This window comes from Biomphalaria glabrata, chromosome 1 (assembly GCF_947242115.1).
Source record: "Biomphalaria glabrata chromosome 1, xgBioGlab47.1, whole genome shotgun sequence".
Classification (NCBI taxonomy): domain Eukaryota; kingdom Metazoa; phylum Mollusca; class Gastropoda; family Planorbidae; genus Biomphalaria; species Biomphalaria glabrata.
In genome coordinates, this window is record NC_074711.1 from 86420892 (window position 1) to 86442114 (window position 21223).

The 21223-nt window shown below is 32.9% G+C and overlaps 2 protein-coding genes across 3 annotated transcripts; one reads left to right on the plus strand and one right to left on the minus strand.

Annotated features, from left to right (window-relative positions):
* Positions 1 to 46: 46 nt before the first annotated feature.
* Positions 47 to 11004, plus strand: LOC106067578 (ORM1-like protein 1). Of its 2 annotated transcripts, none has more exons than XM_013226770.2 (4): positions 47 to 122; positions 6546 to 6781; positions 7596 to 7747; positions 8134 to 11004. In XM_013226770.2, exons 2-4 carry the CDS (start codon positions 6608 to 6610, stop codon positions 8267 to 8269), a joined length of 462 nt encoding a protein of 153 aa, XP_013082224.1. In that variant the 5' UTR covers positions 47 to 122; positions 6546 to 6607; the 3' UTR covers positions 8270 to 11004. The 2 variants fall into 2 exon arrangements, with proteins under 2 accessions (XP_013082224.1, XP_013082223.1); XM_013226769.2 differs by lacking the exon at positions 47 to 122 and adding an exon at positions 208 to 415.
* Positions 11005 to 11684: 680 nt separating this feature from the next.
* LOC106067579 (wolframin-like) lies at positions 11685 to 20228 on the minus strand. Its single transcript, XM_056018321.1, has 6 exons — positions 20148 to 20228; positions 18912 to 19115; positions 18414 to 18614; positions 18157 to 18296; positions 15431 to 15658; positions 11685 to 14825 (listed from the first exon to the last, which is right to left on the minus strand). Exons 1-6 carry the CDS (start codon positions 20176 to 20178, stop codon positions 13269 to 13271), a joined length of 2361 nt encoding a protein of 786 aa, XP_055874296.1. The 5' UTR covers positions 20179 to 20228; the 3' UTR covers positions 11685 to 13268.
* Positions 20229 to 21223: the final 995 nt, after the last annotated feature.

Genomic DNA, 21223 nt, shown 5'->3' on the forward strand with positions numbered 1-21223 from the left:
ATAAAACTAAGATAAATAAATGTGCTGAAATAATATATGTTTTTATTGAAATGTTATAGAAATTTAAAATTCATTTTTTGTTGTCATTTCACTTTTCTTCAATCAATATTCTTAAGAACATGGTAATTATGCCAAATTTAAAAATATATTTTTTAAGAAAAACTAGATCTGTATTTCTATCTAATTTACATCTAGAATAGATCTAATAATGCCGACAATAACTTGAATACTCCTTGGTAATGATTCACCCACCAACATCCGCCGATTATTCGATTTTTGTTTTTAGAATAGCCATTTGTAATCTCTTTTTTAGATAGAATCTATTATTTTCCTGTTTACCGTGGCACAACGACAAATTCGATTAGACTAGATCTAGAATCTAATATTAAGTAATATAGTATAGATCTATCTAAAAGTAAGTGAACATTTGCATCTCTACACCCGTTTTATATAGATCTAGATTTCTAGCTCTAGATTACAAGCATATCTTAGTTATCTAGTCTAGCGCTAATCATGGACATGATCATGGTGATGGTCAGTTATTTAAGTCTAAGTTATTAGTATTTTACTAAAAATGTTAGGCTTTTAAATGGAGATCAATCATCATCAAGTACTGAAGTTGAAGTTAGAATGTTAGAAGTAGTCAAGCGTCTTACTTTAGTCACAGTTACTGTCTAGTCAGTCTAGACTCTAGATTAGATCTCTAGTAGTCTAGTAAATCATATCTAAGTTACTATAATCTAGATAGATCTAGTATATATACAAGTTAATTAGTTATGATAGTTAAAAAGTTATAATAGATTAAAGTATTAAGCTATTATAATTAAGTAAGACTAAATGATTAGAATAGACTATATTATTACTATATAATTAATATTTAAATTATAAATATAGATCTAGTCTATATAAAAATAATAGATTGATCCATGATTAATCATTAAAATTAAATGGATTCATCATAAATTTTATGTCTTAGTCTTATCATGTCTTATGTCATATAATCATTATTCATAAATCATTCTTAATCTACTTAAGTCTACTTACTATATTACTAGTAAAATACTACTACTAGTAACTAGATCTAATCTAATTCTATATCTAGATTAGATTCTTGACTAGTCTAGATCAAGATTTTAATATTACATCTATAGATCTACATAGAGTAAAGTGCGAAGTTTGATCAAATTAAGCCTGCTAGCAGCAATTTTCATGCTTGGATTTTTATAGCACCGTAACGGTCTGACCTATGAAAAAAATGATGGTATCTCTGAATTCCTTGTCCTTTTGTCTATAAAACTAGATTTGATTTAAAATGTATTACTGGGCTTAGTTTAAATATGAGGTCAAAGAGGTGTTGGGTGGGTATCGTCAGGCGTATTTTTCCTCAATCGAATTTCTCCCCCAGTTACTAAGCTCAATCAGGCTAATGGAAGGATCTGTAATCAGTTTAAGGTCTGAAGTAACAAATGTCACTCACAGTATCAGCTTTGTTTAAAACAAAAGATATATACCTAGATCTAGTATCTAGTATTTATATAATAAGTTTGCTTAAGTATTCTATTTGACATTTAGAATGTAGGTCTAGATTAAAATCTAAATTTTTTACCATATATATTTTGTAGAGATAGTGGAGTGTCATTAGATTTTCAGTTATAAATTAGATCTACTGCTAGAATACCAGATCTAGAGAATCTTTATCCTAGATTCTAGATCTTGAACTATTATTTCCAATACAATAAATAATAGATCCAAGTCTTGATAAAAAGGATACTGTGCATCTAATTTTCAAAATCTGGACTCTAGATTATTTGAATAACAGTAACACTGAAAATAAACATGAATTGCTTCATCTAAAATTGTTAAAAGTGTGATTTTAAAGAAACTGTCAAAGAATTCAGATGTACATTGACTCTAGCCTGACCAGAGACCATTCATAACATTTCTTTATACACCATAAATTATTCATACAGGTCTGAATGGTTTCGTAAGTCCCTAGTGTCAGTGAGTATAAACCAGTGACTAACAGAAGGATTTCACTTAACCTGAGAATACAAGTTGAGCACACTGAAGAATCCTCCTTCTTAGATTAATGGCAATGAGGAGCAGTTTTAAAATGAAGCACAAAACAAAAATGTTGATGAAGTTGATTCCACACACTGTTTATAACCTTGATATCAGTCATTTTAAGTACCTCAGAGTTATCGTCTCTAATGAGGGAACCTAACCTAAACTACTAGCCTGAATTGCACAGTTCACAGCATAATTTCCAAAACTCAAAACAATCTAGAAAGACAAAGCCATAGCCCTTGATACTATATTCAGACTCATGCACTCCCTGGTCACTGCCACATTCTTATATGCTTGCAAATTTTGGATGCTAGCAATGGAATTGAAAAGATCTTAGGTATCACTAAAAAAAAAGACCTTATCTTAAATAAAGAGAATAGAAACTGGATCACAGTGATTAGTGAAACCCACATTAGCAATGCTAATCAAAAGCTTAAACTCTATGGCCATATCACAAGGTCTTCAGGACCAGCAAAGTCCTTCCTGAAAGGAACAGTACCGGGGGAAAAGAAGAAGAGAGAGAAAGTGATGGGAAGACTACATAAAGTAATGGACAGGCCTGTGATTGAAAGAAATTCTGTCCAAGGTAAAAGACAGAGAGGAATGGAGAAAGACAGTCAAAAGATCTCGTGTGGTGCCCCAATGGTTCAACAGAGTAAGGGAAGGTAAACTTTCAGTTGTCAATATTCACCATTTTAAAAGTGGTCTATGCTCAGACTTGAAGTTAAATATTGACTGGGTTTTATGTCAAGTCTAGTTGACCTCTGTATGAGAAATAACAAGTTGTCTTCTTCTTCGTTCTCATTTTACATGTCAGAGGGATTAGAGCAGTAATCCTTTATCTGAGATGAACCGCACAGTGGTTTCCAGATCTATGTATAGTTTTTCTTCTATAGGAGGGTTTTGGGGTCAGAGTTTTGTTTGGGCCTCTTGATATAGTATGCAGCTTTGTAGAACATGGTCAGCATTCTCATGTGATGCTCCACAAGGGCAGGTTTCGCTAGTCCCGACTTTAAGCTTCCGGAACATATGTTGTCTCATTCTGTTGTGTTCGGTTCTGAGTTGAAAAATGATGTGCTGTCATGTCTAACAGGTTGTGAAATCACCCTGAATTACAAAGAAAATACTCTATGGCTTGGAAGGGCCTGTTTAACCTTGAGAAGAATCCATAAATAATTGGTTTCACATAATTTTTCATAATTATTGAAATACAATCTGTCAAGAGGAATATTATTGTATCGAGACACATTCTCTGAGGAGATCTTTTGTCAGTAGTTAACAGCTAAAATTTTTTTATAATACTTCAACAGAGTGGAGTAGACAGCCATTGCTGTTTTGTTTGCTTTTTGTGGTGAATAGAACCATCATAATTAATCTGTACCATCATTAGTTCTGTTATGTAAGGAGATAAAGACAGATATGTTCTGCATTAAAAAAAAATATATTGAAATGATTTATCTTTGTCTTTTGTAAAGTAACAATATCACATTGTGTCTTGGATTCAATGGTTATGACTGGTTGTCTTTCAGAGTTATTCATCAATTTAACTTTTTTATACTAAAAATTATTAACATGATTTACTTAAAAAAAACAACAGCATACTATTAGTTTAATACGTTAAAAACTTAATGACCTGCCATAAAAGTTGCTAAAGAATCATAGAAATTGAACTCTTTTTTGTCATGTATTTGCATTATAGATCCATATTTGACTTTTGATCCTGTAAAATGACATTATTACCTATTTTGCTAATGTTAAAAATTGGATTTATTAAGTAAGCAAGAGTCATCAATTTATATTTGAAGTAGAACTAATATGTCTTTTTGTGAAAGGTGTTTGCAACAAGATTGTCTTGAAATCTACTATTGTACTCTCAAAATATTCTCTTGTAGAAAACATTTCAATTCATCTCTGCATTGTCTTGAAATGTACTCTTGTACTCTCAAAATATTCTCTTGTAGAAAACATTTCCATTCATCTCTGCATTGTCTTGAAATGTACTCTTGCACTCTCAAAATATTCTCTTGTAGAAAACATTTCCATTCATCTCTGCATTGTCTTGAAATGTACTCTTGCACTCTCAAAATATTCTCTTGTAGAAAACATTTCAATTCATCTCTGCATTGTCTTGAAATGTACTCTTGTACTCTCAAAATATTCTCTTGTAGAAAACATTTCCATTCATCTCTGCATTGTCTTGAAATGTACTCTTGTACTCTCAAAATATTCTCTTGTAGAAAACATTTCCATTCATCTCTGCATTGTCTTGAAATGTACTCTTGTACTCTCAAAATATTCTCTTGTAGAAAACATTTCAATTCATCTCTGCATTGTCTTGAAATGTACTCTTGTACTCTCAAAATATTCTCTTGTAGAAAACATTTCAATTCATCTCTGCATTGTCTTGAAATGTACTCTTGTACTCTCAAAATATTCTCTTGTAGAAAACATTTCAATTCATCTCTGCATTGTCTTGAAATGTACTCTTGTACTCTCAAAATATTCTCTTGTAGAAAACATTTCAATTCATCTCTGCATTGCCTTGAAATGTACTCTTGCACTCTCAAAATATTCTCTTGTAGAAAACATTTCCATTCATCTCTGCATTGTCTTGAAATGTACTCTTGCACTCTCAAAATATTCTCTTGTAGAAAACATTTCCATTCATCTCTGCATTGTCTCTAAATGATCTCTTGTAAAAGACATTACCATTTGTCTCTTCCAAAGAGGATTTACCTGTCTTTATCATACCAGAATGCAAGAATAGTCAGATTTGTCATATTCTGACTTTTTTTTTGTGGTTGAATGTTCACTTTTGCCACAAGAAGATATTCTTAGAAAAATGAAACATTGAATATCTCGTACATCTCAGTGTCGGCCTTTTTACACCATCTTTATTTGACCATCATGCTATAACTTAAATGAAGAGTCCACTATAGACACCAAGAGAATACAAATAAAAATTCAGGATACAGATTAAAGCATTCCTCCAGAAGAATTAAAAATTATTTATGTGCACCTATCAGTAAAATGTAGATTAACAATAAGAAAAAAGTGTAGACCAGACTCATAACAAAATATTGTTTGTTTTTTTAAGAAGTTTTTAAATGTGTTTAATAAACACCTTTTAAAGAATATCAATTAATAAACTTCAAACTTTGTATTTCTTTTTTTTTTAAAAAGGTTTTATCTAAATTTCTTAACCTGTATGGTGACATTACATGAAAAATTGCACACATTAGCAATATTTCTGTTCAGGGCTCTCAAGCCCTCACATTAATGGAGTTTGATGATGATGATGATCTAAACAAACCAACTGTTGAATTCATTATTTTACACCTATTAAATCTAATAGTTTATATGTTGTCATTGTTTTAATTGTATTTTTTTAGAAGTAAACGTAAATATTTGTAACTCACTTCAAGGAAACATCCTGAATCTTGTCCTTTTTTTTTTTGTTGTTGTTTTTTATTTACACAAAAGATTGAGTTCAATTCTCAATTGATTTAACACTGTTTATTGAAACATCTGCTGCTAAAGAGGATCTTGAGGATTACACCTACCAATATATAGTTTGCTTGCTTACAATTTGTTTAGGAAAGTTTTTTTAAAAAGAGGTACAATCCCTATCTTTTGTTTATATAATTGTTCTTAGTTAGTATTTTATGAATCAAGGTAGTGGTTTTTAAAATGTGTTAGCTACTATAATCGTTCAAGGTTTGTGTACTTTAGTTTTATGGACTGTCTTTTTAACACAAACATAATGGGCATTTATATCATGCACTAAGTATTTTAAAAAATGTCCATGCTTAACAATTCTCATACTTTTGATTTTAAAATCAATCACTGTTATTGGCCTCCATATATTGTTGTGTTCTAGATAATGGTTGATTTCCAGAACAGCTTTAATCACTGTTATTGGCCTTCATATATTGTTGTGTTCTAATTGTTGATTTCCAGAACAGCTTTAATCACTGTTATTGGCCTCCATATATGTTTGTGTTCTAGTTAATAATTGATTTCCAGAACAGCTTTAATCACTGTTATTGGCCTCCATATATTGTTGTGTTCTAGTTAATGATTGATTTCCAGAACAGCTTTAATTGCTGTTATTGGCCTCCATATATTTTTGTGTTCTAGATATTTGCTGGGGCATGATGGCAGAGTGATAAAGTGCATGACTTCCAAACAAGCAGTCTTGAATTCGAATCCCATTAAAGATGGAATTTTGACATTCATGGTGTTTAGTACGCCCCTTGTTCCACCAAACTCTAATGGGTACATGACATATGTTGAGGAAGCAAAGGTGATTGGTCATTGTGCCAGCCACCTGACATGATTATTAATGATTGGCTATAAAAACAGACGAGCTTTAAAATCATCTGTCCCATAGATTGCAAGGTCTGAAAGGGGTTCCTTTAGTTGTTGTTTTTTTTACCAGCTATAAACTGTTATGTTTTTCTTTAATCTCTTCATAGAATCCATCAGAAAGCAACACTTGCTAGAGTGAAGGCCATACGTTCAGAACCTCAAAGCAAGAATGAATGTGGGTGTAGCTCACAGCGACAGTAACCCAACCCATTCCTACTTCAACAGCAAAGGGATATGGCTCACCTATTTACTCTTAGTATTTGGTGTGCACCTGTTGTTGCTGTCTGTCCCATTCTTTTCAGTGGCAGTGGCTTGGACGCTGACTAATGTTCTGCATGATGTGGTAAGTTGAACAGTAGTTTTGTTATATTTTTTGAATTATTCCAAATGGACAATACATGATTGTTAGCATAATGACAAAGTAAGTCCAGCATTAAGTTGGTCTGGTACTGTTGAGTCCAGAGTGCAGTCTGTCCAGTACAGTAGAGTCCAGGACGAGACAGAGAGACCATTAGAGTTTGATACAACAGTACAGTTATCTACAGTAAAGCATTTGTACAGTCAGTATTTCATGTTGCAAATAGTAGGAGTATAGGCTGTTAATTTATTAGACTCATTAAAGAATTATGTTATTTGGAGACAGAGTTGTCAAGTTCTAGAGTTGGTTTTGTCCTGATGCTCAGTGTCTGCAGAGAGCCTGATAGACAGTCATAGCAATGTAAATGTTCATAATAATTAGAAATTTAAATTGAATTGGTTTTCATAGCAGATGAAGCAACATATTCTATAATTAGCTTAGATGATATCTTGGATACAGAAAAAAATTTTATGAGTTTGACTTTGTTTATGGAAACAGCATATTTTGTACAATTACAGTTTAGTGTTTATGTATAATTTTTACCACTTCATTTTAAAAGATGTATTAAATGTTCACTTCTACTCTATGTTTTCTCCTCAACTTTAGTTTGTAAATACATGTGTGATCTTTGATCTGTCATATTTACATGTTTCCTATAAACTTGTTTCATAATTCTATAATAATTAATTTAGCTCACACCACAAAGCACCACTAGGTTCACAGACACAACCTTTTTCCTAAATCATCTTTAAATGTTTCTCTTTCAATTGAAGTCTTGATCTTTCTCTTTGTATTTCAGTGTATGTTTGTCATGCTTCATGTAACCAAGGGCACCCCTTGGGAAACATCTGATCAAGGTATTGCTCGTACTGAAACCCAGTGGGAGCAGATTGATTATGGCAAGCAGTTCACAGCTACCAAAAAGTTCTTTACTACAGTACCAGTTGTTTTGTAAGTTGTTGGGTTTTTTTTTTTTGCTTGATTATATACCAGTACATTATTTTTAAAGATTAATATTCATTTTTTTTTCTTGTATACAAATTTCTTAAAGCTAAAAATTACTCGGATTGTTAGGGTACCACACATGATCTGTCGACTGTCTTTCTACATTCCTCTCTGTCGTTTGCCTTGGATAGAATTTTTTCATTGACAAGCCTGTCCATTCTTTAATGTTGTCTTCCCATTGCTTTTTCTCCCTGCCTCTTCTTCTTCTTCTTTTCCCTGGTACTGTTCCCTGCAGGAAGGTCTTTGCAAGCCCCGAGGACCTTGTGATACTGCCATACCTATTTTTTTGCACTGTACATAGAGCTGTTACAGAACTTTTTTTTTTTTAACAGGTTCTTCCTGGCCAGTTTTTATTCTCGCTATGACAAGTATCATTTTGTAATCAATGCAAGCGTTCTGGCCTTGAACCTCATCCCAAAGTTGCCACAGCTCCACAAAGTCAGGATCTTCGGAATTAATAAATACTAAGGAAGTAGTATGTTGTGTTTGTCTTGTAATGCTATTGTTTGTAAACATCCAAAACCTCACCATTGAACTCATACTTAATTTGCTTCTAATGTAGTCAGTTTTTTTCCACTGATTACTGTAAATATTTCCTCCAAGCACTATGTTGTACAATATTTGTCAAATAGGAAACGTTTTTAGCTATAAAAATCAGAATGTTGTTGATGATTTTTTTTTTTTTTATGGAAACTTAGCGGTTACATATATTTTATCATTTTAAAAAAATCTCAATTTATTCATTTCCTTATTCAGTGAGTTTGTTGAACATTTTGTGTGCATACATGTCTTGCCTTTACTTTTGACATAACATTCCCTCAAAATTAAATCATTTTGAAGTCATATGGACAATATCAATCCTGGTGATTGTTTTTATTGGGGTTTGTTTTGTAGTTGTTTTTTTTTTGGGTGCCCTCTTCCCCCTTAAGTCCTTAACTAAGTTGGTATGATAGTAATCAAAAGTAATTATTTAGTGTGATAAAATAATTGTTTAGGTTTCCGCAGTCAAGTTCACACGTTGTACAATCATTATTAATGTTATAATGATAGCTAGATTAAGCACTTGTCGTTAATTGTATAACTTGCAATAATACATACCATCAATACACTATTCGGTGTGTAATAATTTCTGTTAAATGAAAGCTAACAATGATACTTTTTAAAAAAGTATTTGTTGTACATCAGAAAAGAATTTTCTAAATGAAACTAATACATTTTTTGTATCATCATGATGACATGTATGCCTTGGTACACTATTGGCCACATTGCTAGATTTATTTCCTTTAGCTATCAAGGGGTAGGTACTTTTTTTAAGCTTAACAGATGTAATCTAAATGTAAATACACTAAATATAGGTATAATTGAAGGCTCTTCTGTGCATGAATTATTCATGTATTGGTGGTGGTTTGCCTTATACTTGTTAAGGTTTATTTCTTATTCAACCATTTGTTGAGAAACATTTTTCCAGTTTTTTTTTCACACCTTATCATGTGTACCAACCAGCTTGTACATACTGATGCCTGAAATCTTCTTAACTACACTCATATCAGGATTGTTTTCTGCTTGTTGAGTTTAATGACAATGAAAGTTTCAAGTCCTTTTGGTGAGCTCAGTATTATTTTCTGCACTCATGATGATTTCTATTGATATATGGCATGCATTTATTTTTGCACTGGCCTGTGTAATACTAAATTATATTCTCTTCAATGACCAGTTGCTGTTGTAACTGTCTACCCTGTGTCTGTGGTACATGGGTTAATTGGCTGACACATTTAAAAAATCAAAGAACATCTTTGTAATTGCTAATCTCTTTTTTTTTTTTTTTACCTTTTCTTAATTGGGGGAGAATGTTTGGCGAATTCTCATCAGTTATGCTAGCCTGGTTGTTAATATAAATGTGGCTTACTTCATTTTGAAAACATAGCCCCAGGGAATATTGCATTCTTTCTCTAACTGGACAGCATTTTGTAAATGTTGTTGAAACTAAACTTACACGTATTGTTGCTTTTTTTTTTTTTTTTAGCTTTATTTCTTTCCCATTGAAAAATACTCTGATGCTCCTGTGGCGCATGACGAGTCGTTTACTTCAAGTATGAATTTTATTTTGTAATTAATTTAAAATTGTACACTTATATTTCAGCCTCATGGTACTAGATTGTGTTGTACGTTCTCTTATGAAACTCAGATCTCATCTGAATATCTTTTGAATAATATTGTTTAAATCCATGGTGAACAATACCTCTAATTATCATACAGTAGGACAGCCAGTAGTCCAAGTATGTTGTTCAAAGGTCATTGGAATGTAAACACCAGTTCATATTCTATGCTCTAGGTAACATTTCAGCAACACAGTAGATTGATTCTTTCACATGCTTTATTACTGTCCAAGTTGTTACTGGTGAAGATGTAACAGAGCACAGATTTTGCACCTCTATTAGCAGCCAGTTTTCTGTATAGCTTTGCTAGTTTTACTAAAACGTTCAGTACAGGTATAGCCTACCAAGTTTTAAAATTAAAGCAGATAAGTTGTTGAGCAAACCATGTCATCGATTCCTTTAAGCTGCATGCAATCCTTAATTGGATAAACAAATTATTTAGCGTAGCAAATTACTGGCAAAGTGAGTTTCTGTAATGAGTATCACATTTCTACTGTATGATTATCTATGTTTACATAAAAGAAGAACTGAATTAAATGTTATGTTTGAAGATTAATATGTGTAGCACTGGTCTGGCCAAGTCAGAATATTCTCAATGTTTGGCCTCTGAACGCAATCTAATTCTATGCTTCCAATATTGTGATCTGTGACAGTTTGCTCCCTTTGTTTAAAGCATTAAGTCAACTATTCAATCTGAACCCTCTGATTAAAAAAATGAGACCGAAGAAGAAACTATTTAATCTTATTGTGTGGGTAATGGGTTTTTTCGCTGGAGGGAAGAAATTCAAGAAGTGTTTATAACAATGAAGCCTCAAAAATGTATGGTGTCATGATCAAAGAAGGTGCATTATTTTGCATTTATGTAACCTTTGTTTTTTTATGCCAGTCATCATTGGTGTAGGTCTTACTGTTAGTAGGCGTACAGTTATTTGGGTGAAATATTTAAACATTATTGAGTTCAATGTTTGAAAGAGGCTAAATAAAATTTGTAGAAGTCTATGAACTAATATTTTGAATCAGTATAATTAATAAAGATTGTAATCGTAATTGTGTTTTGTCATTATTTTCAGCTCACTAAATACTTCCTGCTTCATTGATCTTTTTTTTTTTTTTGTTCAAAATTTTCCAGTTTTATTGCTTCCCTACTTTATTGGAATGATAGAAAGCACAATATGTAGCTGTAGACTCATGTCCACATAGAAGCAATTATCTTCTTTTTTAAGGAACATGTCTGTAATATATAAGATAAAATGAGGGCAATTGTGCTTATTTTAGAAACTTAGTACCTAACTTCTAAGGTAGTTATCTCACATCTTGAATTTGGTAGAGTGACAAGAATAATTGTTGTAGATGATCATTAATGATCTATTTTAAACCTCAAGTTAACCAAGGAACCTATCTTAACAAGCTTGTAACATTATTTAGGGCTGTCCTTTTATGTTTTACTTTACTTCATAAAACCTACTGCAAAGTTTGCTTATCTTCACCAATTTATATTTCATCAAGATATCTATTGATTACGGAGTAATCGTGCAACTGAGAACAAAGAGTCTGTCTACATAAAAAAGATTTTTGCTCATTTAAATTTATTGAAAATTTTTTCCTTTAATAAATGTAACATTAAAACAAAAAGTCACAAAAGGAAATATTGTGACAGCTACTGTGATCTATTTGTTACACTCATTTCAATCCTACTTACTAAAGAACAAGCACAATAATAATTAAGATCAAGTTGTGTACATTCAATAAATGTACTTGTTTATTTGTTTTTTTTCTATAATGAGTTTTATGGAAGCGTGATATGAGCTCTATAATGTTTTAAAAACATCTAACCCTTTAAAAAAATATCAAGCTACAACCAAAAAAAATGTGATTTCATTCACAGCCATAATAATAAAGAAAAATTATAAATTTATATTGTTACTTTAAATAAACCTTTAATAAGTGAATAATGTAGAGTGAAATATTAATATCAAAACACATGAACCGGTACATGATTGTAAAATAAAACATCACATGTTCATAACAATTCAAATACAAGTTTTAAAAAAAAGTAATGTTTCCCTATTAGACCATGCAGTCTTTAGGGCAGATGATGTTAAGGTCATCTGTTTCTATTTCACACATGATATTTCTTTAATAATACAATGCTATTATCTTAACACTATTCCAAAGGGAGCTTATAGTGTTGAACATTAAAGGAAGATCAAAAGGTGTATAATATCCCACATATTTACACAAATCATTGTTATTGACAAAATTACAACAAACAAAGCCATTTCCATTAACAATACGGTACCCAAATCTTTGATCATAGCATCTATGCTTTAAAAAAATATATATATTTATTCCATCTGCAATGTTTCTACAAAATTTGTAGCACTGATGTTTTTTTTGTATAAGATAAAATGTAGGAGAAATCTGCAAAACGAGTGCTTCATTTACAAGCAATTATCATTTTGTAAGGAAAAATAAAGTATATATAATATATGGAAGTAAACTTTCAGCTTCAATAGGTCAACAAATTATTTTATCAAATCAAAAAAATGTTTATCACAAGTGTTAGCAGAGTGTGGAAGGTTCAGTGCAACTTGAAGAGAAAAGAAAAAGCATTTAGAAAAAAAAAACATGATTCTTAATTTTTTTCCCATAAACCCTTGTTTGATTATACTTTGATTTAAGTTGGTTAAACAGTGCGTATAACAAGGCTGAAATTTTTTCACCTAAATGTTAATGCATGTAATGAATATAATATATACAGAATTTCATACACGGTGCACATTTCTGTGTAAGCACCTATGTTGTCTATGTTGTTGAAAAACTTCAAACATATAGTTTTTCAAAATCTACTGGCAATTTATCATTTTGATTTGAAAAACGATCTAATACTTAAAAATAAAAAATAAAATACTTGTAGTCTTTCATTTATATGTTTACAATAACTAGTGTTCTTATCTTTTTGTTGAACATGTATAACTTTATTATTCAACTCTTACCATTAGCTCATACATGGTGAAAATCTCGTATCAAAAACTCAAAATCACAAGTTAAAAAAATGAATTGCACATAAGTAATATGGCTGGTTTTAGCTACGTTGATCCCCAAACTGGCCATTTTATTTTTCAATGACAAATAAATTAGTTATCTTAAGATCACTATGTTATTTCAACATAAAGTAGAAATTAATTATTTTTTTTATTTGTCTTTTAATCATAATATCTTATGATAACTTAACGACAATTTTTTACAGATCTGTTGGCAAAAACATTAAGAAAAATACTTGACTAAAATTAATTAAATAATTACTGTAATTAAAGAGAGTCAGGTGAATAAATAAAAACTGGGAAGAGACAAAAATTGAGGGTCATTCCTAAAGCATCAGTCAACATGTTATAGACTGTAGTCTCATCCACTTCCCCCACATCCACTGTGGACATGCCCGGCAATTCTCTACTGGTGCAGTTGAAGGATTTTAGTTTGAGACTAGGGTTCGGGGTTCCAATGTCAACAAGGACTGCCGTGAATTCCAGTTCATCACCAGGCTGTAGGGCCATTAGCTTCCCTTTGAATGTAGACCCGGCATCTACATTTAACTGGTAGCTTTCCACAGAAACACTCAGGGAAAATGTGTACTCGTTCTGACTTCTCAAATGGTGGACTCTGCCCAAAGATTTGACAGACTGGCAATGTTTGTATGCCGTGTGGCTCATTGTTAGCTCGTTACACTCCGCCATTTTGTCCCCATAAATAGAATACAGTGGATCAGACAGAATGGAAGGCAGGGATTTGATCACAGTCTCCATGGTGTTCTCAACTTTAGTGATTCTCACTTGCCTGGTTGTCCCTTTCCAGTGCACTTTTAGTCCAACAAAATCCTGGCAACGCATCTGATAAGGTGCCCAAAGGTCATCCGGTCCTGGTAAACACATCTCTTTAAAATCTTGCCAATTTAAATCGAAATGTTTAACTTTGGTGAATGTTGGTAGTGGTATATATAACAACTGAACCAGCCCCAGAATAGCAAAGCCCAGCATGAGAGCTTTCTTTAATTTGTTTGACTTTAATGAATTATCAGTACTTTTGTTTTTCTTACCAAAGAGAGATTTGGACTGAGTTAGGAGAAGTGAAATCCCAAATAAAATGGCTGTGATTACAAGCTTTGCTGTCATTTCTGTATGAAACAGCTTGTACAGTAAATATAAAATACCACCAATAGCTAGAAAAAAGGTAGCAGGAATAAGCACCGGAAGTAATAGGTAACCAAAGGTCGCTCTTAGCAAGCTTTTGTAGGTCACATGAGGAAAGGCTGCCGTTGAAATGCTAAACCAGAAATAGCAGACTAAGTGAGGGATTAAAATTTTGTATGCCCCTGACCATGAGCCTTTCATGGCCATTCGAAACAAAAGTATGGGAATAAGCATGTGAACAACAGATGGCAAGCTTAGGTTAAAGGTCAAACCATATCCTACACCCACAGAGAAAAAGGGCTTTGTTAAAATCGATACAAGGCTAGAAATAACTGGCAAGCTAGGTACAAAGCTCAAAAAGACGGGCAATGATGCTACAGCATGAGCCAAAAGGGTCAACAAAGTCAAGAGGTCATGGTTATCGTTCAGACCAATAAAACAAAAGCCTGTCATGACAATGCTGACAACAAAGAGTTCTCCACATGGGATGTAACTCTTATTGGCTAATGAAAAACTAGCAACCATTACAGGTAGGGTTCCAAAGTAGACTAAGTAAGGTGTCAGAGTATTCCACAAGTACTGTGATTCTGTACTTTCAACATCAATGTCCACCTTCAACTGTTCCTGTAATAACGAAACAAGTGTTGTAGACTCTTTCTGTTTGCGCTTTTTGTAGAACATCTGAAATAAAACAGTAAAAACCTCTGGAATAAAACAATAAAAACAAAAAGATCTGTTACTGTGGCAACTATAATTCAAAACATCCAATTTAATAGCAGAATTAAATAACTAGACATTTTCTTTTTAAAAAATATACATTTTAAAATTAATCCATGAAAGGGAAAATTTTAAATATTAGGAAACTGGTTAAATTTCAATTTTTTTAAAAACCCAAACCTATTAAAACAGCTAAGAGACTTAACTATAAACTGTATTGTAAATACATATACAGTGATTGAACTATTTTATTCCAGAATTTGATGTTAAGATCTGCCTAGTAACATTAAACTAATCTGGATGACCATCTGATGTTAAGATCTGCCTTGCGACATTAAACTAATCTGGATGACCATCTGGTTGAACAGTATGCACTCCCAGTCTGTCATCAAGATGGTCCCAGGTTCGAACCCTGCACAAGACCATACTTTGTGATCCTACAGGTGGTTCATTTTAGAATGCAATAATTTTGAAGAAATGTCAGAAACTCAAGTCAAGTCTTTATTTTTAATTACAATTTGGTTGGTCTCAGTATTATCATAGTAGTACCAAAATAGCAAAAACCTTACCTGCATGGTTGCTATCACTAAAGTCAAAGTAGAAATGTAAAAGGCCAGTAAGGGCACAACCAACATAAAGAAATTAGGGGTCAGGTAGCTGTAAATCAGTATCATAACCAGTAGGTAGATTTGGTTATACGGGATGAGAGACAGCAAAAAGTTGAGACCCTCGCTGCTGGCATATTCAAGCCCTTGATTCAGGACAACAGATGCTGTTTGCTTGGGATACGTTAATACCTGGAGAGATCAATTATTAGTTTTTTTTTATTGACAGAGCTATAAAAATAGTCATAAATTATAAAATTTACTTCATTGTAAATAGAATATCTAACAATATAATCTCTAACTTTGTATTTGTTGTAAATATAAAAACAATTACTTTTATTTTGTAAGTGTAACTGACTGACATAAACCACGTGGCTACTTATCAAAAAGGTTGAGTATGAAACCTAGCTTGAGCTGAGCTGTGTTTGCTGAGCTTCTTATCTTATCTTATATAATACAGACGTTACTTCAAAAAAGAAGATGATTACGTCCTACGCGTCATGCATTTAGTCATGCATATTAACAAATGACTTAAATTCTGCCAAGTCACTGGTTTTCCTGGCTAGCTCAGGCAACCCATTCCATGCTCTAATAGCACTAGGGAAGAAGGAGTATTTGTACAAATTTGTCCTAGCATATGGGACGAGGAATGTGCCTTTATCTTTGTGTCTTTCAGAGTATTTTATTTAATTTTGTTTTTGTATTTGAAGATTATGGTTCAGTGTTTTATGTATGATTGCTACTTTACTTTTGAGCCTTCTGTCCTGAAGGCTTTCTAAATTTAGTGATTTTACTAAAGGTGTTACTCTAGTCAAATGTGAATATTCGTTTGTTATGAATCTCACTGCTCTATTTTGTGTCTGTTCCAGTTTCTTAATGTTTTCTTGAGTTGAGGGGTCCCAAACGGAGGATGCATATTCTATTATTGGCCTAACCAAGGTTAAGTAACATTTTAGTTTTATGTTCTTATTTGATTTATAGAAATTTCTTTTAATAAATCCTAATGCTTTGTTTGATTTTTTTGTAGTTTCATCAATATGTGGATTCCATGATAGTTTTTCATTTATTATAACACCTAGGTATTTTGCGTTTTTAGTCTGTGATACTGGTTTGCCATGAATAAGATAAGTGGAATTAATTTGTTTTAGTTTTTTTGTTACTCTTAACAACTGACATTTTTCTGGGTGGAAAGACATGCTCCAATTTGATTCCCATTTCTGTAATTCATCTAATTCTCTTTGTAAAATATCTGTGTCTTGTGTTGTTTTTATTGTTCTATATATTATGCAATCGTCTGCAAATAATCTGACTTTTGTTCCTGAACTAATGCAATTTGGTAAATCATTTATGTAAATTAAAAATAGTAGTGGACCCAAGACTGTACCTTGAGGTACACCTGAGTTTACTGTTATCGGTGTTGATTTAGAGCCATTTATTATTACAGTTTGTTCTCTCCCTATCAGAAAGTCTTTAATCCACTGATGCAGTGGACCATTAATGCCGAAATATTTTAATTTTTTAAGCAAACTATGGTGGTGAACTTTGTCAAAAGCCTTAGAAAAATCTAGTAAGATAGCATCTATTTGTTCACTATTATCTAAACCTTTTGAAAAATCATCAATTAGTCCTATTAGTTGTGTTTCACATGATCTATATTTCCTAAAGCCATGTTGGTATGGTGTGAGGACATTATGTTTGTCTAAGTGGTTTATGATGTTGCTACATATTATGTGTTCTAGGATTTTACATGTGATGCTGGTAAGTGATACTGGTCTGTAGTTCCCTGGGTCAGATTTTTCTCCTTTTTTAAATAGGGGGGTGACATTAGCTTCTTTCCAGTCCTTTGGTACTCTGCCCTGGTTAAGTGAAGCCTGAAAGAGTATTCTGAACACTGGGGCTAGCTCATTACTTAGTTCTTTGAGTAATCTAGCTGGAATACCATCAGGTCCAGAAGCTTTATTTGGTTTGGTGTTGGCTAATAGTTTTTGAATTCCATTTTCTTGTACTACTACTACTTGTACTACTACTTCTTGGATGGTTGCCTGGTCATGCAGTTTGCGTGCTAGACTGTCGTTACTTCATTATGTCTTACGTGTCATGCATCTAGTCATGCATATTAACCAATGACCTAAATTCTGCCAAGTCACTGGTTTTCCTGGCTAGCTCAGGCAACCCATTCCATGCTCTAATAGCGCTAGGGAAGAAGGAGCCTTTGTACAAGATTGTCCTAGCATATGGAATGAGGAATGTGCCTTTATCTTTGTTTTTTTTTCTGAGTATTTTATTAGGTTTTGTTTTTGTATTTGAAAATTATGGTTCAGTGTTTTATATATAATTGCTACTTTACTTTTGAGTCTTCTCTCCTGAAGGCTTTCTAAATTTAGTGATTTTACTAAAGGTGTTACTCTAGTCAAATGTAAATATTCATTTTTTATGAATATCACTGCTCTATTTTGTGTCTGTTCCGATTTCTTAATGTTTTATTGAGGGGTCCCAAACAGAGGATGCATGTAAACATAAACAGGTTATATCCCCAATGACTGTCAAGATTCTTATACTAAACACAAAAGTTAAAACTGTATACCCACCACAATAAATATTCATTTCTGTAATATTTTTTTAACATAAAATTAGCTTTTCCTAGGTTGCTCTTGCCAACACTTTTTAAAAGCTTAAAAGGTGATTCTAACCCTTTTGACAAAACCAGCTGAATCATATGCTGTAGACGTCTCATTGCTTTCTTCTGTTGTCCATGTTAAAGTTCCATGAATTTTCCTGGAAAGCGTTTTCACAAAAGCATTTTCAGTAACGGTATCTCCTATTTTTTTCCCTAAATAGAATATATTAAATGAAAATGAAGAAGACTCATGTAAAAAGATTAGATTTTTTTTTAAAATTTAAATAGTAATAATAAATTAGTAGCTAAATGTGATCACTCATCTCTTACCAGCAGCAAGCAAAAGTTTTTTTTCTCTTTCACTGATGTCTAGACTGTCGACGGCTTCAGCATATTCCACACCTGATAAAGTCTTTTGGTTTGTGTTACTTATTTTAGAAAACAGAGACTTTGCCGCATGACGAATTTTCTTCTCAGATACAGATGTGGCAAGACACCATTTGATGTCAGATTTATTCTTCTCTGTGATGCCTGAAAAAGATTAACAAGCAACTGTACAATAGACATTTTTTCTTAGTTAAAACTCGTACTGTTTAAGAATATTTGTCTGTTGTATTTTATTATAATTTAATATGATCTATTATATTCAAAAAATTAAACCCATTCAGTTTTTATGTATGCTTCCATAGTGAAAATGTACTGGTACTTATAGGTTACAAGAATACTAACCTAAATATGACCATTATCTTACCACCAACAGGACACACTATAAAAGGATCTGTTTAATAAATACATTTTTAAATAATGAGGTTTGATGGGGTGACCTACCAAGATTTATATCAACACAGTGTCTCAGCTTTTCTGTAGCTTCGGCGTGGCCTTGTTTTGAAGCTGCTAAAAGCCATGTAACTGCTTTAGCAGCACTAGCTTCTTTGTCAATGTCCGTCTCTGCAAGTGTGAGATAATGCACACCCAACTTATACTGATGCACTTCTGAACCATACTCTGCTTCTCTAGTCCAAACACTTAAATCTGAAATAATTACAGACTATTATGAGCTTTGAGCAAATCATTCATTCCATTTTGTATAAATGTAAAATTTCAAAAAATGAATAAAAATTAATTTTAAAAAATATATATATATTTGGTTCAACTACTGACTAGTACTGACATTTTGATAATTTTTTACAAAGCAACATTACTTTGTCCTTAAGGCTAAAGGGCTAGAGTCTTGATCTAGAATTGACAAACCACAGAAATGTCACTTGTCACAGACTCAATGTGTGTTAAGTGTGTGTAAGTGTATTGGTTTTATTTTTTTTTTTACTTTCCTTCAGAAACAATGATTTTTTACATCCCAAAACAAGCCTCCAGGAGGATGGCTCAGGATGGCAGCAAGGGTTGAAACTCTAGATATTTTGGAGTTTTGGCTCATCTGCACAATTTAGGCCATGTTCAGACAATCCCAACACTAGTAATAATTCAAAGCAAAGCAGCCAGCTATTGTGCTAGTGCGTCCCACTCTAATTTTTTATCCACTGAGACTGGATAAAGAAAAACATCTGTAGTTTAACTGTATTCCATCTTCATAGTTCCATGAATAGGGCCTATAAGTATTAACTATTATAGAAGTTATAAGTTATACTTATAGATCTAGATCTAATGTGGGGGCGGGGGGCAAAGAAATGTAAAATCTGAGTGTGGAAGTTAGTGGAACCGGAAATTAATCGAAATGACTGAAAAAATCATCAGTGAACTGAAATTGAGTGAAATGTCACGTTTATGACATTTATGTGGAAGTCGAAGGTCGAGAAACAGAAAGTAAAATCTGTAAAAGTTAGATCTAAGAACATATTGACTCTTATTGAGATTCATGAGATTCAGATTCTGAGATTGGTCTGATTGGATCATCATCATCATGATCGTCATGACCATGATGTCCATTGAATTGATGTGACCAAATCTACTAGACTCTAGTTATCATCGGAAGAAGAAGAGGAAAGGATATTACTAAATTGACTAAATATTAGTATTATTTTCGACACGGTACTGTATGGATTTTACCTGGCGGCAAAGTATCATCTTTATCCGCCATTTTGTCAAGCAAAACAAAGCTTGAGTCACGTGATATAACTGATAACCAGGAACGAGGGAAGCAAGACTGACTTGTCAAGATTTCATATGTTAATCTGGATTAAGTGGATTTAGAATTTCAGTAATCTACATGAATATAGATATCCTAGTCGACCGGCCGCGTAACACACGCCGTTATTTTGCAGGGCCGGCCTTAATTAGGCCACTGCAACCTATGCCAGGCTATGCGACCGCACTTTTATAGGACCCGCACTTTCATAGCACCCGCGCTAATTTAAGGTGTATTATATATTATTAAATTAAACCATTTTATAACTTAAAACAGATTTCCCGCGCCCTCCTTTCGATTTACCAAGAGCTCCTGGAAATCTCCCGAAATTTGCAAAATATACGAAAAAGTCCTTAAAATATACGGAAATATATAGACAAAAGTTGTCATTTGGGGTGTCACTCAATATGGAAAACACCAATCCAATGCGCGATAAATAAAAACGGCATTATGCATAAGCCGTAATTGTGTAATCTGGTGGTAAAATGCATAGACGAATTTATTTTCTAATACAGACTCTTAAATTTCACTTATTATCCGCTTCCCTACTTAAACTTGGCCCCGCGAAATCCGTTTCGCATAGGGCCCCACAATGCTTAAATCCGGCCCTGCTATTTAGTGACGGGTGAATATACATAGTAGATTACTTGTTCCCTTTCCATGACTTCTTGGTCACAATGGTTAAGTCCGGCGCTGCTATTTATTGTTTGTAAAATGTTTGTTTGTAAAATGTTTTACATGTTTCGGATGTTCCTTCAGAGTTGAAGATAGTTTACTTCTAAGTCCAAAACTCTCGCAGTACGAAGGGGGATGGAAGCGGGCAGGGTTTGACAGTCCAGCGCGCAGCCATCCGTAGCGACGTGTGAATACTCACTTGTTCTCCCCCCACCCACTTGTTTTTTCGTGGGGTTACTATCCGCAGAAACAAGAGAGTGATCTTTCCTTTACTTCTTGCTCGTCCAAACTGTTGAGCGAAGCAGAGAATTATATATAGAAT